The sequence below is a fragment of the Paroedura picta genome, chromosome 8, assembly GCF_049243985.1.
Source record: "Paroedura picta isolate Pp20150507F chromosome 8, Ppicta_v3.0, whole genome shotgun sequence".
Classification (NCBI taxonomy): Eukaryota; Metazoa; Chordata; class Lepidosauria; order Squamata; family Gekkonidae; genus Paroedura; species Paroedura picta.
The window spans coordinates 26,672,646-26,693,578 of record NC_135376.1 but is presented as its reverse complement, the minus strand read 5'-3'; the positions used below and the strand labels follow the sequence as shown (position 1 = coordinate 26,693,578).

General features: G+C 40.5%; 1 protein-coding gene across 1 annotated transcript in view; it reads right to left on the bottom strand.

The window, feature by feature from the left end:
* The window catches only part of SLC9A9 (solute carrier family 9 member A9), a 303,560-nt gene that overhangs the window by 239,835 nt on the left and 42,792 nt on the right, over nucleotides 1–20,933 (bottom strand). The window contains exon 5 of the mRNA XM_077348768.1: nucleotides 1,685–1,800. Coding sequence (XP_077204883.1) covers nucleotides 1,685–1,800 — 116 coding nt within the window. The remainder of the gene's footprint in view (nucleotides 1–1,684; nucleotides 1,801–20,933) is intronic.

Here is a 20,933-nt window from a genome sequence, read left to right as displayed (position 1 = left end):
GCACTACTCCTGCCACTCTCTCCCATCCAGTGGACCACAAGTTCCCAAGAAAGACATTCTTGACTCTGGCCATGAAAGAGATAAGGATGGTGTAGGCAGAAAGGCCCAATTATAGACACCTGCAAGCAGAAGTAGACCCACTAATATTCACATAAACTCTTGGGGAGGAAACAGATGCTTTGCCTCACACACCTGAATGTGTTTGTTTCTTCACATGTGAGCATCCACTGGCACAAACTCTGCCCATCGATACGGGGTATTTATAGAATCTATGCAGGTATAATTTGCAAACAGAGTAATTTGGATTAGGGATATGGATACATTTGGTAAAGGAGAGGAGGTTTAGCCTATTAGCTGGTTTTATCAGATTTAACATATTTACTTCATCTATACCTCAGCCTTCTTCACAGTGGGGCCCCAAAGCAATTTAGACAATTTCCTCAATTTTATCCTTATGACAAGCCTATGAGACAGTTTAGGCTGTGTGTGTGACTGACACAAGGTCATCCAGTAAGCTACTTTGGCATGATGACTCATGTATATTTTCTATTTTTACTATCTATACAAACTCTATTTGGGATGGAGTTAGAAATGTTATGACACCAATTTGGATGCCTCAAACATAGATCTCAATCTATGTTTCTCTTCAGGTGCAATCGTACTCTATATGATATACACTATTTAGGAATACTTACTGAAAGATGTACTGGGTAGCTCAGCTATTACTATTCTCAGCTTCAATGTCTTAACTTCAGCAGAGTAAAACAGAAAATATAAATCTCTTTTATTTTAGGAAATATAACCTGGGAGGATAGAAACCTTTGAAAAAGAAAAACAATTACATTCTCTCTTTTCAGGTACCTAATTGAAAATGTTTCGTAGTACTAGCTTTCAAGTAGGAAACTATAATGAGAACAGCCTCCAAAATATGGAAAAATAATATTACAAATGCCAGGTTTACCATGGAAAGCGGACAAATGAGATTAAATGCCACTTATTAATAATTGTACATTAATGAATTTCAATTATTCTATCAGGTTAGCACAAAACTCAAACACTTAAATTTGTACCTGCAACCACTAATTATCTGGCTACGCACAAGAGTTCTCAAGTGATTAGTGACATTTTTCCCCCTGTAATAAATAAAGACACAAAACTTACAACTTGACATGGATTTTGCTTCTGAGGCATGCTGGCAATTGATTGGAGGCCTAAAACATGTATATATCATTTTGACTTATAGTAATAACTTTCAAGAAAATGCAAATGGGACACTGAAACTGAAGATCCCAGGCAAGTCTGAAACATAAATTATATTTGCTTTGGAGCATTCTGAAGGCTTATTTATATCAGAGGAATTTTCCTGTTCAGTCGAACAAGAGATGGTAATGGCTTGCTGATTGATGATCAACTTCCAATACGAATATCAACACTGTGGAGTAAGAGCCATAGAAATCAGTGGAGACAGATTTCTTCACAGTCAATATGTGGAGGAGAGGGCCACAAAGCTTGAGAGCCCATCAATGTCATCTTGTATATGTACCAAACGTAGGCTGACGCTGAGCCTGTGCTTTAACTTACTCTGTGTCAGGATCGAATATGGGAAAACCCTTTATGTTCTGCTCATGACCTTACATTGTGTAGTTAAGCAGCCACAACAGCAATCATAATACATTTTTCTTACCTGGATCTGTAGCAGACATCAATGAACCAAAGAACAAACAGTCAGTGAAGTGGAAGTCGCCACTCTTCAGCTGCTCAAGTTGGACCATGGCTTTTACAAAACCATACATTATTAACCTGAGGGATTGAAAATGAAAAGATGTTGTTCAGAGCTGTTGTGGCATCTTTGACTCTCTTCTTCCCATAGCCTCTGAAATATTTCTTGTTTCAGCTACTAGTTAATTCAGTACATATTGTTATTGCCGAACCAAGCCCAAATTGCTGCTTTCATGTACATCTCACTTTCCATCCTGAAATACTGTATCAAAATTTTCTAGACATTTTAAACAACAACATACATGAAAACACTTCCCCTGCATATCAGCATTCATTCACTTGGTAATGGATGACAATATATTTAGCTATTTGCTTTGCAGAAATAAGATAAACTGCAGAAGAGATTATCAAGAACAGTTGTCAAATATTACAGCGACTTTACCCAATTCCTGTGACACGAGTTGTTTCTGTCAACTTGTTCTGACACCTCAAAAAGAATTGTTTTCTCAGCTTTCATTGCTTTTACTGCTGCTGTTGTGAAATGCTACAAGTACAGGCTACGTTAAAAAAAATCCAGGCTAGTCACTGAAAACAAGATGGATATGAATTCTTTGGAAAACCATCAATCAGAAGTCAAGCTGGAAAGTGTGTTACATCAATCTTCGCAATTTTTGCAAAACAAACCAAAATCCCATTGGACTGAATATTAAACTGTAACACAACAGTTACAAAATTAACACTTAGCTCCTATGCATATTTAATCTTAAAATACATTGACCTGCCTGGATTTCACTTTTTAAGAAGGTACAGTAGAACATGTGGCTGGCTCATTAGATGTTAATGTCATTTTTTTTCCAGTTCTGGCACATTTTGAACACACAAAGAATCTGACAACCGTAAGATTATTTCTGAGGTTTGGGCCAAAGGCACAGGGAGCTCAATGGCAACTCTGCCCTAACACCCTATTTACTTACCTGGAAAATGTTTATGCCACAGCTCCAAAGACCTGTTCAAAGTGTCTCACATCCCCCAATTATCAATATTATTACATGCCACAAAAACCAGTTTATCACATGTTTCATACTGCCCATCATGCAGTACAAATATTAATGCACTCAGCAGGTTTTAGGACTATCAGAACTTGATATGTGTGACAGCCACAGGTATTCTTCATTGGTTTATCTTCAGATCTGTTTCAAACATAAAATATGGTATTTTCTTGCAGTTGTGGAAACAACAAAGCACAGATGGAAGTCCCCTAGTGTTAAGTATGGCTGGACCCCTGCCTCTCAGACTGGCATACTGCCATCCACAACTAGTGGCACCCTTCAATAGTCTAGGCTTGGGCCAAAGCCAGACACTGTTCAAGTCTGCCAAGCTGGGTCAGACTCCATCTTAAGAGCTTGCTGTTAGCCACAGGTTCAGAATGGCAGCCTCTGCCTGACATATGTATTACTCTCCTCCTTCTCTCCCATCCCATTTTATTGCTGATTCAGTAGCTTGGCTAAAAGCACCACCTGCATCCTTTTTTCTTCAAGTGGAAGCATGCAGGGTGGAAGGGGAGGAATAATGAAGCCCCTCCTACTGCAATTCATTTTAGTTATTTTTGTGTATTTATCAAATTAATATTGTATTGTATTCTGGACTGTGTTGTGAACCACCCTGAGCCATATGGGAGGGGAGGCAGTATATAAATTTAATAATAAAATAAACTAAATATCCTACTCCCTCTCCCCCACAAGAGACTCAGGGCAGCTAACAGCATATAAAATATAATAATAAAAACAATAAGAAGATACAATAATTAATCTTTAAAATATAAAATATTTAATGTATTGTCTTGAGACCCTTTGTTGGGAAGTAGAGGGGCAAGGCATTGATATATCATCATCTACTTGGACCTGGAGAGAGAAACACCAAAGACTGGAACTGGGTAGGAACATAATATGAGCAGTTCTATCATAAGAATGGGCCCATGGAAAATTCAGTTAGACTTACATTCTTCCCTTTGTCAGCCTGTGCTTCAGAATATAACATTTCACTAAGCATATAATCTTAACAACTTTAAGCCATGGATGGCTGCATGTTTTATAAAATTGTTGGCTTGTACAAAAGATGGTGCAATTCTAACTGTCTGACATTAAACAGAAACTAGGGAATGCTCCTATCTTAATATATCAATAGCTGCAAGTTAAGAGTATAATTCTATCAAAGCAGGATCAGATGAATATTTCATGTCCCCTAGACAAATTTGAAGGCATAATAACAAAGACAGGGAACCTGAAAGGAGTGACAGACAGGATCTATATTGGCAAAAACTAAAAACGATGGTACATTTATACAAAAAGATGGGGAAAAGATTCAGTGTTAGAATTATTGGGTATCATATTGAATACGATAAAAAGGTTTTGAACATTTTTATTCATAATGTAAAGGAGATGGACATAGGCGATAGATAATGGATTCTGTGTTTTATTAGTGTAAATATCAGCTGTATTAAGAATACTAATATTTCCTACCACATTTATAGTTCAAATTTAAATACTGAAGTGGAACTGCAAAGAAATCAAACAAATAAACAAAGCAACTCTTAATAACAGTACTAAATTTGTGAATAAAGGGGTACTGTTTCAACAATTCAGATTCAAATCATAATTTATTTAAAGCCCCAATCTCCAAAATAAATAAATGTCTGAGTTTGGTCTAGCAAATATTTTAGGGTTGCTTAGTGAACTTCAGGGATAAGTGACAATTTGAACCCAAGATTCCCTGGCCCTGATCTGACACTCAAACCACTGTATCCACATAGGCATAATGTGGATATTGCCAGATGTTTCCATTTCCTTAGGCTTTTTGTTGGGGATTTCAGACTAGACTCAGTCTTAGGTTCCACCAGAAAATGAGAGTAGCAGAGCATTTTGAAAGTATGCAGTTATTAGTTACCTTTGTGGGTGAGGTACACAAAATTGATATAACAGTGAATAAAATGATAATGTTGTATAATTTCTCCATCTAAACATACTCACAACCAAAAGGTTACAAGGTTGAATTTCAAAGTCCAAAGAGACTAATAAAGTTTAAAAGTTGGTCAAACCCAGGCGGATCCACAGGAAGCAAAGTCCCCCTAAACAAAGTAGGGGTTCACAAAGCGTTAAGACAATTGACATAAGTAAAAATGGATATTTTATGGAATCATCCCATAAGGGCCTTCATACATAAGGCCAATCAAATTTATATAGCAGTTAAAAGTTAGGCCAATGGCATCCTTGATGTCAATGTCGCAAGTTAGGGAAATGACCAATCAGAGCTTTAGCTGAAAAAAGCTGACTTCATTGTGACCTGAACCAGCACTAGGTGAGGAGCTCATAGTGTTAATTGGAGAAAGCTAGGAAGAGAATGTCTTATCTTCAAATGTTCAACACAGAGCTAGCTACCAAGCTTCAAGACTGTAGGTGTGACACTCCCAATGACAATAATCTATGGCTTAATTGGAGGCACATACTTTTACAAAAAAAATCAGTTTAAGGCCTGCTTGAAGTTATAGGCCTGAACCAGGGTTTGAGAAAGCAACAGAATAAATCAGGTCAGCCATTTTTCCACTACTGGAGGTTAATGAGCATGAAGTTTGTATGTGTACTAAGTGCATGAGCATTTGCTTTGTCCCCTTGATTGGGACATTCTAAAAAAAAGGTAGTGTTCTCAAGCATAGTGGCAGATGCTATACATGCATACTTTGTACATATGCAAAGTGCTCAAAACACCGTGGTAGGATTTAAGCAGGGCATGGGGCCAGCATGCTCTTGACGGATCTCCCTCTTCATTCATTTTTCCCCAGCATGAGTAATATTGTCTGCAGAAGGCCTCTTATCAACAAGAAATACATCTAAGTAGTTTGTTCTACTCCAAAGTGCCTGAAGCTGGAACTAGACCAAATTCATGAATATATCAACTAGGAATGATATTTGAAACAGGCCTATTTTCAAAATAATTCTTCTTTTGCAAAGGTTTTACAATAGCTTCATCAAGGATCAATAGTGCTCATTCTTCTTGGAGAGAAAGATTCACAATCTTTAAACTAAATAATTTTCATTATAGGCCAACTCTGACCAAGCTTGACAGGTTTCTAAATGTCAAGTAGAGAGGCAAAGAGGTCAAGCTCCTTGATCACATCTTCAGAAGTCAATAACTAACCCTTGTTCAATGTAATTAGACAGAGGCATTCAAGTCAAAATAGACCCCAATGTTGCAATTCACAAAAAATCCAAGCAGTAACATGTTTCACATGCACTCTGAACCTGTCACCATAAAACCTTCATGTTTCTCCTGGTTGCTATCTGGTGCTCAACCTCCCTTTCGCTTCCCCCGGATGTTCCCAGCAGGGCAACCTTATCTATTCCACCCTAAAACATCCTTGTAGAATGTAGAGATGAAACAGAGTTGTTACAACCTAGATCAATGGGGGGTTATCTGGCCTAGCCTGAGAATCTTCGAACCCATTCCTTACCCTGGTCTCCCGCCATAATTCTGATGGTCCCCTCCCCTCTGGTATGGGTCCTAAAAAGACACCTTGTGTGCCTATGTCTATTGTCTCTGCCAAGAAGTTTGCTCTATGCTTCTTGGCTGCCTTCAGTTTTGTATTGCCTATTCAATAAAGGTTTTCTTTGGATTTTACCCTGAAATCTTGGATGTTTGCTTTGAGAGGACTTTACTAGCTGAACTCTGCCCAGTTCATGACACCTACATTATCAGGACCACTATTATAACCACCAAGTAGGTTTGGGTCATGTGACATTATGTAGCAGGAAACCAGTGCAAAAATTTAAAAAATAGTTTGCTGAAAGGGCTTGGGACATATGGCTCTTGGCTGGAAAACCTAAAGCCAAATGTAAATCCTAGCTTGAGCTCCCATCATAGTCAACTAAACAAAACAACAATTAACAAAGGAATTGGAAAAAATGGTGCACAAAATCCCTCTTTGCATCTTCATAGGGGTGTGCTTTCTGCATGCTTAGTTGTATTCTAAAGCATGAAATTAGGTACATTGAGAGCTTCCATGCAGACATTCCCATTCACCCACAGAAGAAGGCTCTTTAAGCACTAGGAGATGGATATTTGGAACAAATGAACTGCTTCTCAATTCTATGTCTATTTACTTAAAAATAAGTCTTATGGAGTTGAGTAGGACTTTCTTGGTATTAAGTGTGTTTATGATTGTGTGAGCCAGTAATGGCCATGAATGAGCATTGTGTGCAGTTCCATTTATAAATGATTGACATTGAAAATATGAATTATTATGAGCTATTTTTGGTTCTTACTAGTCTTGTGTTCTTGTGATTGGTAATTAAATCATTACATGTGGCTTGTTAAATTACTATGCATACAGTGGAAGGTTTAGTTCTCCTTGTGCTTTGCTAGAATTGATGCCATATATTCCTAAGATGTAAGAATGCAACTTAGAGGCAGGAGGTACACAATAGTGCATAGCCATTATAAGAGGTAGTATCTGGGTTTCTCTTGCATTGTTGTTGAAAGTCAGAATCTGTCAAGATTGTCTCTTACTGACATTTGATCCAGCCAGTTAATAGAAGCACTTGGCCATTTCTGTTGTTTGCGTATCACATATGGGGCTAAATTGGGAAGCTTTGACCGTTTATGCACTGGGAACTTCACTGCCCCACCTCCCATGCAGGAGCATGGGTGGATGAGGTGCACTGGGCCAAATACTCCCCTATGTGGGTGCAGGAAGAGGTGGGACAACCTGCCACGACGAAAACTCCAGCCTGCACCCCTGCATGAAACCTCTTGTGTATAAACGATCTTTGTGACGATAATTCTGCTTTACATATCTGGATTCATGCTGTACAGAGAACAAGCAAGATGAAATTGGTTTACCAGGACAGATTCTCACCCAGGGAAATCTGAAGAATCTCCACCATGTTACAAAGGTGATAGGGCCAAGACTGGATATTTGTAAGAGGAGGAGGTGGATGTATATATTAATGACAACTAGCTGAAGTTTTAGTAGTTGTATCCTTGCAAGCTGGTGGTAATTGTATATCATGTAAACAGCTGTTCATTCAACGCTAACAAGGATAAATAATTAAAACCGAATAGTAGTCTAAATGTTGTGTTCTATGTACACAACACCACAGAACATTTTCCCCGTCCAGACACTGAAATCCATTTATTGATTGAATGCCAGGGAGAAGCATTTTAATGATGTCTTCTTATTGCAGCTTTTCTGAGCCCAGTAATGAATGCACATTGTATTAAAGGAAAGTTGAAACATGTGTTATAAGCGTGCATGGAAACTTATGATGTGCATCTCACTCACAAAACCTGTTTTCTAGTCCATGAATGGATTATTCTTTTCTAATGTGCTCTCATGGATCTTTCACCATCAGGACATGTTTATGTTGCAGCTTGCTACAGCCAGACAAATACACTGAAGACTTCACCAGCATATTTGTCTGTTGTCACAATATGTCATGTAATACCATGAAAATCAGTGGGTTTGTGAGAGACTCATGGTTCTTCCTTCACACACACAAACAGGAGGCAAGGTGACTGACAAAATACCTTAACTTGAACTGTGCAACTCTTAAAAATGACCAAGAACTCTTTCCCTGGCTGTAATCTGCAGAATACTCTGATTTCTGTATTGACCACTATGATTGTAGAATCTTTCAAAAAAGCAGACTTGAATCCCAATGTCTCATGTTAGGGCATTTTTGCACTCTCATTTTTATCCCAGGTAAGTTCCTGTTTCTTCTGGTTCCACCTCTCTGCATGCATTTTGCTCCCTCAAGTGGTCCGTTCAATAGTAGAAAGGTTTATTTCCAGCAACAAAAACTGCATTTAATATGCAGGAGATATCCTGGAAATAAAGTGGTGTAATAGCAAATCAACCACGACAGGGATCAAAATGTACAGAACTGCCCCCCTACAAGTAACAGAAACTTACAAGCAACACAAATGAGAATTTGGAAAAGTGCTTATTCATAAAAAGGTAAAGGTAAAGGTATCCCCTGTGCAAGCACCGAGTCATGTCTGACCCTTGGGGTGACGCCCTCTAGCGTTTTCATGGCAGACTCAATACGGGGTGGTTTGCCAGTGCCTTCCCCAGTCATGACCGTTTACCCCCCAGCAGCAAGCTGGGTACTCATTTTACCGACCTCGGAAGGATGGAAGGCTGAGTCAACCTTGAGCCGGCTGCTGGGATCGAACTCCCAACCTCATGAGCAAAGCTTTCAGGCGGCTGCCTTACCACTCTGCGCCACAAGAGGCTTATTCATATTCAGTGTTAAAAACATCATATCTGGCTTTTAAGTATCTGGATTCAGATGCTAGAGGAGAAAACCGGAAAGAAATGCCATTGGCTCCCAACATTCACAACACAATTTCCACTAGGATCTGAGTTAAGATGCATCACATATTTCTCCATCCAGAAGCAATCGTTGCTGCAGCCATGCCTTACCCCTTCAGGCTCTGGTGTCAAAGGGAATTAGTTTTTATAGCTAAGGCCTATGAAGCAGCTAAAGTGACATCTCTATTCCACCTCATACTTCTATGATATCTATGATTCGGTTATGGTAGGAATTCTAGAGACCATAGCTTAGAATGGAGAGAGGAAAACAATGAGCTGGGTTTTTAATAATCTGAAGGTGTCCCAAAGTGGCTTACAAACAACTTTTCCTTGCTTCTCCCTCTGCAGATACCCTGTGAGTTTGGTGGGGCTGAGAGAGCTCAGACAGAACTACTATGAGAACTGCTCTAAGAGAACTTTGACAAGCCCAACGTCACCCAGCTGGCTTTATGTGGAGGAGGGGGGAATCAAACCTGTTTCTTCAGATTAGAGTCTGCTACTCTTTAACCACTGCACCACGCTGGCATGCATCTTTTCTGATCTCTCAGTCTCACACAGTTCTCTTTTACGATTTCTTGCTCTGCTGTTTTCCCAACGTGGTATGCTTTTTCTGCCATGTTTTGGGAAACAGTGGAGGGATTACCAAGCAATTCTATCTCCCAAGTACCCTTTCATAGAAGCAGAAGGAACACAAGCTAAACAGAAACAGAGGGGCACTGATGACAGCACAGAGGACATATATCTTGCTCAAATGTGAATACCATGATGAGGATCAATGGAAGCCAGAGCCCCTGACTTTAATATCCCTGGGCAGTTTCACTGCTTAGAATGGATACATGAAGGTGCCAGCCTTACCTCAGCATCCTGGAAATCTCTGCAGAATACTTCCTGGAAAACAGCCTGGTATGCAGTAATGGTATTTACTTTTGAGATGCAAACTGTACAGCACCTTTGTTCTTTAACCTTCTCTGACATATACATTTGCCAGCGCTTTGAGTTAAAAGCCACTTCTGCCCAGTTAACAAGTATAGCTCTATTTACTACATTTAATATTCCTCTAATGAACTCAAAACAGCTTTATGTACGTGGTGTTCCAGAATTCTGCTTACAGCAGAGTCATTATTACTGCACATGCATAAACACAAGTCTCCACCATGAAGAATATATACTTGATCCTCGAAGAGTACCTGAAATCTCACAATTAGTAAGACAAATGAGGCATGACATACTGTCAAACGTGGAGAGTCTACAGGCAGTCACAACAGATCTTCAAACCATTTGAATTTTAAATCAAACCGTACCTTAATAATTGATAGAACCTCCACAAATTCTAAGCATGACTGATGATATATATAGAGACTTGACTGAATGAATGTTTAAAAAAAAAACACCCAATAACAACCATATGATATTCACATTGTGTACCAATGAATGAATAACTGCTTGATATGAATTAGAGTTTATAATCAGAATTTAGACTATGGCTACAATAATTAATAATACCTTTCCAAAGGTTCTCATAATGAATGATGGGGGAGCATACAGTCATATAAACAAGATCCAACCTGGTCCAACTTTAACATGCATTCTAGACTGATTCCCAGGTGAGCACTGAAGTGAAAATGATTTGCCAAAATAGGTCAGCCATCCATTATCTGTGATCATATGAAACAATACTGAAACTTGATTGTTGTAGTACATAGAACTGCCTATCAAAAATGTTTTTAAAAATCAGAAATAGAATTTCCTATAAGATTCATTTTGATGACTCTGCCTTGAAAGCGGCCAAGAGAATGCATCAAAATGTCACAAATCACCACGGAGGACAATAAACATGCTAGTCAGCATTCCTAGCAGTATAATTCTCAACAGTTGCTTGTTTCGAAGACCACTGACTTCAGTAGTCTTAAAGGGGTGTCTCTCTGTATGACTGAACTGTATATCTCCAAAAGACACGGAATCAGTATGGTTGACAGCAAATCTGCTGCAAAACATCAACTTATTATCTCCCTTATCCCGACTTTTCCTTGTTTTATCTCGTTCCTTCTTATCTTTTCCTCTTTCTTTCCTTGGATCTCTCCAAAGCCAGCTATGATACTATGTCCTACAACTCTTTAGGGTGAAAATCACTTGATTCTGCTCACTATCTGATCAATCCACTGAAAACTGAGTTTTCCTCTAATATGCAGTTTAAGGAACTTTGAAGAATACAGACTGTTTCTGCACGAGGAATCTGCCCCTGGAAAGCCTCTGGTTAATGGTGGGTTTTATTGTCCCTTCCACATGACTTTGCCTGCATCCCAAGGCTTTCCAAGGGCTGGCTTGAGTTATGCCCAGATTTGCCTCAGGATAAGGGAAATAGCAAAAAGTAGATTTTCCACTTTTTATCTTGCATCCATTGGTGAGCAACAAGAGGCAGGTCCATATGGAGGGGGAAAGGCATAATAGTCTCTGCAGCAGTGTCCTGCCCTCGCTCCCACCTCCCCTCTCCATTTCCTGCTCCAAGAATTTTTCTTTAAAAAAATGGCAGGACTCCCATTGTTGTGGGCCTGCAAACGTACGGGTCAGAGGGAAAATGCAGGAGGGGTCTTCCATATGGAAGACTGCAAATGCGAGGTTTACCATCCTGCGTTTGCAAGCAGGAGGACATGTACATTTTACCCCTCTGTGTAGGAATGGTAATGGAATTTTAAAAATTGTGGGAGTTTATGGGGAATATGTGCTCTTTGAAATGTATTACAAAAGAGGAAATGTTCCTGACAATAATTAGGGGTTAAAATAAATTACTATTTTGTCCTTTCAGTTCTGCAGGGACCTCTATTCAGGTTCCACTGTGTTCACCAATTTCAATTTGTTCAGTTCACAGTTTTCATCTAGAATCTCATCTAGAATCTTTGCTATAGCTATCCTTTCACCAGGTAAAGATGAAGACTTTAGAAAAACAAAGTAGTTTAGCTAAGGGAAGATCACTTTTTATGATGGCAGTAAACTTCAGAATGGACCCTGAAGAGTCAGCTATTAAATGCATCATTACCTTAAGGGTGAATCTTAAACCATTTATCATCCATCATGAATCCAAACATGAGTAATGAAGGGAGATGGTTTTTGATTTTTGAAATTAAGGCCTCTTAAAAAAAGGGAGCTTAGCACTGATACATCTATATACATGAAATCGTGACCATACACCCTGACAAACTGTTGAAGGCTCTTAAACCTCCTATTGGTGGAATCTTCCCTGTCCCCAGAACCAATTGCTGCTCTTGCTCAGGATCCCTTCAATTCTGCTCTTGCTCAGGATCCCTTCAGGCCTGCTGTGGAGGGAGCCTCTAACAGCTCCAGGCTGATGGGAGGGAGGCATTTCCAAGACCAACGCAAGGGATACTGTGGGCATGGGTATGCTTTCCTTTCCCATGCATGTCTCTTCTTCTCCACTCTCTGAACATTTGAAGCCTACCAAACAAGGCTGTTGTGCAGATGAAACTGTTGCAGGGATTAATTTTCCTCCTGTTTTATCTGCACAACACTCCTGTGCAATTGCCTCAAGTGTTTCATCTCCACAACCATCTGTGTGGAAGACCTCAAATGCTTCTTTTGCACAACAGCCCTGCAGCCATTACTGTCTGGAGGGCTGATATTTATAGTCTGGAGAGGAGCTGTAATGCCAGGAGTTCTCCAGGCCCATCTGGAGTTTGACTACCCCTGGGCTGGAAATATTCCTTGAGGTGTGGAGGTGGGGCATGAAAACGGTACAACATCTCAGAGTCTATCCTACAAAGTAGCCATTTTTGCCTGCTGAGCTGATCTTTATAATCTAGAGCAGGGGTAGTCAACCTGGACATCCTCCAGATGTCTATGGACTACAATTCCCATGAGCCCCTGCCAGCATTTGCTGGCAGGGGCTCATAGGAATTGCAGTCCATGGACATCTGGAGGACCACAGTTTGACTATCCCTGATCTAGATATGAGCAGTAATAGTAGAGCCAATGGTAGAGACATCCCTTAACAGCAACAGTTTATATTTTTGGGTGTAAACAGATAGACTGACCAACGGGATAATAGAGATGATGAGAGAGGCTTGTAGTCTGAGGTTGGGGTAAAGTGGCGCAGGTATATCCAACCTGGGCTGTGGGCTCTGGCCAGCCCTTACCAGTAACAGTTTTAATTTTTTGTTGCAAACAGACAGGCAGACCAGTAACGGTCCTGTGATTCTGGAAAGTGCAGGAAGATCTTAATAAGGAATCTTTAGACCCTGTAACTGTAAATGGTAAACAAGCAACTGGCTGAAGAGACATAGGGGCTGAAGTGACTTTGCTCAAGCCTGGACTGATAAATAAAAATCAGTATTTGCCAGGAAGATCCTATGAAATAAAAGGCATGTCGTGCAGAATTACAAGTGGAGTTAGCTTGGGAGTTTGCATACAAGAGTTTACAAGAAAGTAGACAGTGAGATTTTAGGGGGGACATAGGTTTTCCAGTTTCATTAGGCAACGATTTGGCTTTGTGGGCAACAACAGGATCTACAGTTGCCAGCAATACGCCTCAGGCTTCAGAAGAGCAGACATCACCTAGCCAAGCAACAGACTGTGCTAGCTAAGCCCAGTGACAGCGAGGTTTGGAAGCGGGGCTTTGAAAGGGTACAAAGCCTCAGAGCCCACCCTCCAAAGGAGCCATTTCTGCCTAGGGAGCGGATCTTTAGAGTCTGGCGATGAGCAGCAAATCCAGGAGACCTCCAGACTACACCTGGAAGTTGGCTACCCCTGGGTTGGAAATATGCCTTGAGGTTTGAAAGTGGGGCCTCAAAACAGTGTAACGCCTCCACAGCCACCCAACCAGGCATATAGTGCCCCCGACGTATTTTAGGTCAAGAAAACATTGCAGAGAGGAGGTAAGGTTGCCAAATAGGTGTAGGCTCATGTTCTGCAATGCCACACTTCCGAGGTGTTCTTGAACCTGCCTTAGGCCAGCGTTGTGGTGCACAGAGAGACCTTCTCTTAGGGTTGCCAGGTTCCAAGTGAGGCACCAAACTATGAGATAGCGCCCGTTGCATTACAGCACACAATAGGCTTTACTGCTAGTCTATATTTATAAAAAACATTTTATGCTCATGCACACAAAAGGGTTTTGTTTTCATGAGCAAGTATTCAAATAAGCAGTCTTCCTACCAATCTGAAGTGATATGATCCCAGAATAGTTGTACAACATGACCTGCTGTTTGTGCCAACTGGAATTTACTTCCCATTTATTCCCCAAAGGCTTAGATATTTAATATTGTATATTTAAAACCTGATGATTTAGCAATCAACTATTGCCAGCGAAAATGAGTTCAAAAATTCCCTTTACCATTTTGCAATGAGATCGGTTCTCTACAGCAGGTCTGCACATTCTCTTCAAATCAGATTATATTGCTATTAAGAGATAATTAAGATCAGTTTATGACTTTCAGTGTGATGGAAATGAGATTAGGGAATAACCCAGCATAAAATATGGAATTAATTTAACCATTAAAAGCGTATTTAACACTATTTAAACATTTTAATTATATTAACTGAACGACATGTCAATACCAGTAGAACCGCAAAATGACTTGAGAACTTTTATGACATGAACAAAAACTTTAAAATCATTATTTGTACTGACCTCACAAGGTCATGCTCAGATCATTCTTTTCTTCTATCTACATGAGGCTAAACCTAATGGAAGTGTGAACTTTCAGGTAGTATCAGCTGGCAGCACACTTTTCAATGCAGTAAGAAAAGAAATATCACATCTAAATGATAAAGGACAGCATATTCATATTTCCAGTACTGGATCTTGGACTATGTATTGTCCATAACTAATAGCACAGATAGTGGGGAACGTCACTTGTGAATTATCAGGAGAATGGTCATACTCATGCACATGCTACAATACAGCTTTTCCTCTTATGGGGAATCAAAGATGCTTGCATCATTCTCCTTTCTTCCGGTCAATCCTTACCTTGTGAGAAAGATTACAGTGACAGTATTTCCAAATCATAGTACATGATTTTATTATCATGTAGCTAGAGGACTCATTGAATGTTATTAGAGGTCAGCCCATGGCAAAGGCTGGTGGCCCAAACAAGAGATCTCTGGCCACTTCCCTTGGTGCTATGTGCTATCTACCTCATTTATTGAAAACCACTGGTTTAAAACAATTAAATAGGGATGTCAATTTGGAAATGTCAATCACCACTTTGGGAATTTCTTCCAGGCCAAACAAGCCAGGGATTCTGTTTTTATGGGGAGCATCATCTGGGCATAGAATTTGGGCCACTGTGGGTGGGCAGGTAGTTGTGAATTTCCTGCGTTCAGGGGGTTGGACTAGATGACCCTGGAGGTCCCTTCCAACTCTATGATTTTATGATTCTACTAATCATGATCTAGTCTTACCACGCTCAACTTCTATAAACATAATGAATTTAAACAGAGTGATTTCTGACATCTCAGAGCCGGTGGAAACCTTCCATCTAACACTTGATTTACAAGAAGAGAAACATGAAACTTCCCCGTTTCCAGTCTTAACTAAATTGGAATCTGGGCTGATACCAATCAGAAGGCCTTATGCAATTTAAGCTGTCACAGGCTTGGATGGAAAATGTGGTTTAATTGAAAGACAGGCAGGCCTTTAACAAAAAAAGGCACTAGGACAAGCGTGTGGAGAAAAAGATGCAGAGAAAGAAATTGTTCAGGGCAAAATGTCACTAAATCATGTCTGAAAGAGTTATTATTAATCAAGAATGAGTCAGCAGGCAACAAGCAATAAAGACATAGTTACTTAACCTGTGGTGAAGAGTTATCTCCTTTTTACACTGATGTTCTTAATTGACCTGTTGGATAAGAAAGGCATGTTTTTTGCTTTTATTTTTAAAAAACCCTGGAACTACCATCCTACCACCATTTGATGAACTATGTTATATTTGGGAGATTTGGCAACTTACTAAAAATCAATATTTTCCCAATCTTACACTAAAGAAGCAGGTCTGCATTATATCAAAGAATTTATATTCTTCCTAGGCCCTTTTCACTTAGTGAATCATAAGGACACCATTCAGCAGGTTATACAAATAGTTTAATAATATAGAATTTGCCTGTTTCCTTTCATGGCAAAGAGTTGCAGCCTTCTGTCTGTACTGATAGCAAACATAATTTAACATCCATGTACTAAGCCACTATGTCTTAATTCAAATAATTAATTTGTCACATTAGCAAGTCTGTGTTTTGCACTTTAGAGAAGACTTGTTTGATGGAATGCACTTTTGAAAGCTTAGAAAGAGCTCTGAAGGGTTTATACTTGAGTGATAGGCTGGTCCAAGCAATTTGATTGGTTAGCATCATCTAAGCAGAGACACTTTAGGGCTGAATGCTGAGGAGCAATTTAAAACAATCAGGAGAACTGCGGAAAGTTGGCAAGTACCAGTGGGTAGTTAGATGGAGTCTCCTATTCAGAGCAAGTTAAGGAAATATCTTCTAGTGTGTTGGGACTTTTGGACTTGTCTTGGGCCTAAGTCCTTCCAGAGAAATAAAGCTGCAGAGTAATAGAATGTGTTGAAAGTAGGGTTGGGCGCTTTGCCTCCCCTCCCCCCCCCACGGTGCAGCACTGGCGGGGTTAGGAGCGCCCAACCCTAGTTGAAAGTATGTAGTTATTAGTTACCTTTGTGGATGAGGCATAGATTCAGTCTCACAAAACTTTGAGGTTTAAAAGAGAGAAATCTTTATTGAAAAGATTATTTACAAATACATATCATATTTATCTATTTCAGCCTCCTCACTGAAGCAGCGCACAAAAGCTTAGAAAGTAGCTACAAAGCAGCACATTGCAAGCCTCTATGACTAGGCTGAATTCAGGTTACATGACCTTTTATGTATGGTGGAGGCTGTGCTAGGCTGCTGGCATTTCTTGCAGCGGGGCAGTAGGCCCCACTGCTTCTTGTGTGCCTACAGGGGAAGATTTCCCCCAGCACACATGATTCACCCCAGAATTGTGCACGCACATGCACAGCTCCAGGGTGGAAAGGTTCCTCTGTGCTTCGCTGCAGCAGTAGGGGTAGGGGCAGGAGGTTACTTCCACAAGGTATTCAATCCCAACGACATGGTGGAGAAACAGGAAGCATGGACAACCCAAAGTTTCCCCCCAGCTCTTCAGGTTGTCATTCAACATAAATCATCACAGTGGTGGTTTTGGGGACTCAAACTTCCATCCCCCCCCAGAGTCCCAAAAGCCATGATGAGATGGCAGGATAATGCAGGAGGGGGTCTCCCATCAAGAAGCGTGCAAACGGGTGGTTTACTATCATAATTTGGAAGCAGATGTGCACATTTTATGCCTCCATGTGGAATCAGTCTCATTTCCCCCCAAACACTATACTTTGGGAACACGTCTGAAGCCAGGGAACACAGTGGCTATGCAAAATGGCTGCCAATCCCATAATGGGGGTGCAGGATCCCTACCTTCACTTTCGGTTTCCTGTTGCCACTCAGAGTGGTGGCAGAAGAAAAATAGACAAACTATAGGCCATTGGTCTATTTGTAACATCAATTCTCTTTAGGAGTTACCAGAAATCTATGGTTTATACCATAGGGGTATTGGGGTATTTGGGATATTCCTACTGGGGTTTTTCCCTGAACTTATATTATGTCACCCTTGTCCCCACCCCGGTCTTCTGTTGGTTGCCAGCCATGCCTGAAAACCCTAGAGGCTGAAGAACTCTGGATCATTATTTTCTTAATTTTCTATAGTTGAGGCTCTGGGCTGACAGTTAGATACTCAATACTAAGATTCTCTTTTTCTGTGATAATGAGGAGTTGTTAACATCAAATAAGGTTAAGAAACTCTTGGCAGGCATGAATTTTAGACATTTGGCTGTAGCTAATTTTTTTGTTCATGTAATTCGATTTAAAGGACTTCAAACATGGTAACTGGTTGGTTACTTAAATTACTTGTTTCTTGATGTGTCTAGTGTGACACTGCTCAAGGCCTGTAGGCCAAATGAGGCATATTATTACAGTTAAGTAACTAAGTAAGATCCTTGGAAGTGCTACCTAGAAACTGCTACAATGTTTCCACACATGTGGGAAACTTAGAACTAAAAAAATATAAAATATACGAAGCTGCATAAGATGGTTGGTCAATCAAGGTCAATATTGTCTACACATTGAATGGCAGCAGGTCTCCAGGGTCTTGGGCACAGGACTTTCACATCACCTTTACATTCATCTTAAACTGGAGACGCTGGGGACTGAACTTGCGATCTTCTGAGTGCTACTCTGTCACTAAGCAATAGTCCAATTCTAAGATTTGATTTCCATCCTTATTATTTAAAGCCATGTATCCTGATATGCCCCAATTTCAATCAGCTCTGGTCCTGGCCCCTGCCTGGTGGAATGAGCACCTGGAGAACATCAGGGCCCTGATGGAATTAGCACAGTTCCACAGAGCCTGCCACAGTGGAGCTCTTCCTTGCACCAGGCTTACGGTTGAGGCCAGCATACATGGAAAATCTAAACATCATGCAGGCTCCCCCTGCTGGTATGTCATCTCCCCTTGGCTCCTCCTCTCAGGGGAAGGATTCATCAGATGACTGGCTCTCTACATATACTAACTTTATGAGCTACTAGTGTAACTTAACCTGAATATTATAACATGTATTGTATAGAATTTTAAATGTATATTTATTGTATGCTTTTATCATGCGTTGTTATTGTTTATATGATGTGACCTGCTCCAAGATCACTGGATCAAGAGGGGTGGGCTAAACAAACAAACAAACAAACAAACAAATAAATTTATTCAATATGATTTGCTTGCCACCATCAAATGCTAGATGCTATTGCATGTCAGCTATTGGATGCTGTTAACTGCAGCTAGACAATATAACTGTGTTTTTTGGAGAGGATTTTCACTTGAACTAGATCCAACATGATAGAGCAATAATTCCTACCCCTCCTTGTGATAGCATTACAATTCGCCTAGATTGGAAGCTGGAGAGTACTAACTGTCATTTTAGCTGTCCAGTATTAGTCCAGCACTACATTTAAGCTGTCAAATACTGATTGCTGTTGTATGTCAGATAATAACTATACATTAATAATGAACCTCACTGAAATAAAGTACTGACCATCACCAGAATTTTTTGAAAGTCTCCAAAAGTTTCCGGATGATCCTACCCTGGCTGTGTTCTCACAGAGACTCCCTATACAAAGTGCTTGGCGCAAGAAAAAGGACATGTGAAAGTAATACATGGGGCCAGTACTAGGAATTAAAGGTAAAAGGTACAGGTATCCCCTGTGCAAGCACCGAGTCATGTCTGACCCTTGGGGTGACACCCTCTAGCATTTTCATGGCAGACTCAATACGGGGTGGTTTGCCAGTGCCTTCCCCAGTCATTACCATTTACCCCCAGCAAGCTGGGTACTCATTTTACCGACCTCGGAAAGATGGAAGGCTGAGTCAACCTTGAGCCAGCTGCTGGGATTGAACTCCCAGCCTCGTGGGCAGAGCTTCAGACTGCTTGTCTGCTGCCTTACCACTCTGAGCCACAAGAGGCTCAACTAGGAATTAGTGGTCCTTAATTGGCAGCTTCCCATCCAGCCCTTCTTCTCTGCACAATACCAGGTGTTTGTGCTCCAGGACACTCATTGCTTGCATCAACCAAAGGAAGGGCTATTAGGAAGAAATGGGAAGCAGGAGCACAGATCACCTATTTTCCATAATGATCTATAGGTCTGCATCATACTCCTAGTGAGCATTTACATTTCCAGTGGATATTTGCAAACAAGAATTTTTGTGGGCCAAATTCATCTGAGCTGTGAAAAATGACCCAATTAAAGCCCAATCATACTTCTATGGGCATATGAAAGAATAGTACCTCAGTTTTCCATCATCTCAGCCTCCCAAGGCAGCCCACGATCAATTTTAAAACAATAATGAAAGTGATAAAAAACCAACCACCAAAAAACAGAACGCATCTGCAAAACAATTAATCATTCTAAATATTGCCAACAAAGGTCCACGAACTCCAGAGAGTCCCAAGCTACCCAAGGCAAGAATAAATGAGAGAGTTTTCCATTTATTTATTTGTTTATTTAAAGCATTTTCATCCCACCTTCTCTCCTTAGACTCAAGGTGGCCCACAATGCAGCAACCAAGTTGCAAGGACATAAATGATAACACTCCAGTTAACAGCATTAAAACATATTAAAGTAAACCACTGTAAAAGCACACATGAAGGAAAATGCACAGGGTCAAATTATGAACTGCCAGCTGCCCCTGAGCAACACATCCTCTGCCAAAGGCTCTCCGGAATGAAGTTGTGCTAAGGAGCAAGCAAAGGTGCTGGCAGATCACTGCAAAGGGCTGAGTCCACTATGGAAAAAACCCAGATGCTGAAAGGTTAACCAATCAGGTGCCCTAAAGCTATGCCGAGGTAAAACATTCCACATTCTGGATGCTACAACCAAAAAAGGCCTTGTCTGGCCTCCCACCTCAGTTGTGAGGGTGGCATACTTTGCCACAGGAATATGCAGTGATGATGAAATAATTTTTTCAAAGCCCTGAATAAATGAAAGAGCCAAAAGAGAGACAATTTTAACACAAGGTAATCTTCCCCACAAAAGAGAAGCTGGGAGATAAAGTAAAGTTGTACTCTGGTTGGAAAATCCTTGTGAAGGGAAGACAGGAAGGTGACCTCAGCAGGAATGTGATGTCATGAGGTCCAGCCTCTCTGAGGGAACTGATCTCTGCAATCCGCAGATCATTTGGGATTCCAGGAAATCTCCAGGCTCCTCCTGAAAGCTGGCAACCTTGTGATAAAGAGGCCGAGCACTTAGG